The sequence below is a fragment of the Haliaeetus leucocephalus genome, unplaced genomic scaffold (genome assembly GCF_000737465.1).
Source record: "Haliaeetus leucocephalus isolate CR32 unplaced genomic scaffold, Haliaeetus_leucocephalus-4.0 Scaffold177, whole genome shotgun sequence".
NCBI lineage: Eukaryota > Metazoa > Chordata > Aves > Accipitriformes > Accipitridae > Haliaeetus > Haliaeetus leucocephalus.
Window position 1 is genome coordinate 525,535 of NW_010972613.1, and position 206 is coordinate 525,740.

The following is a 206-nucleotide window of genomic DNA, read 5'->3' on the forward strand; positions in this document are numbered from 1 at the left end:
TTGTTGTGGCGGCGGCGCGGCCCGCGGCTCCCCCCCGGCCGGTAGCGATGAGCGACAACGATGACATCGAGGTGGAGAGCGACGTGAGTCGGTCCCCGTTACCGGGACACCCCCCCCGCACCCCCCCACACCCCCCAACGACGCTCCCCCTCCCCCGGTACCCGTCGGGGAAGGGGTAGCTGTGGCGGAGCGGCGGGGGGGGGGGG

At 75.2% G+C, this 206-nt stretch overlaps 1 protein-coding gene across 2 annotated transcripts in view; it reads left to right on the forward strand.

The window, feature by feature from the left end:
* Positions 1-6: 6 nt before the first annotated feature.
* Positions 7-206, forward strand: part of MAX (MYC associated factor X) — a 3,725-nt gene continuing 3,525 nt past the window's right edge. For both annotated transcript variants that reach the window (XM_010564293.1, XM_010564294.1), the window contains exon 1: positions 7-83. In XM_010564293.1, coding sequence (XP_010562595.1) covers positions 48-83 — 36 coding nt within the window. In that variant the 5' untranslated portion in view covers positions 7-47. The remainder of the gene's footprint in view (positions 84-206) is intronic.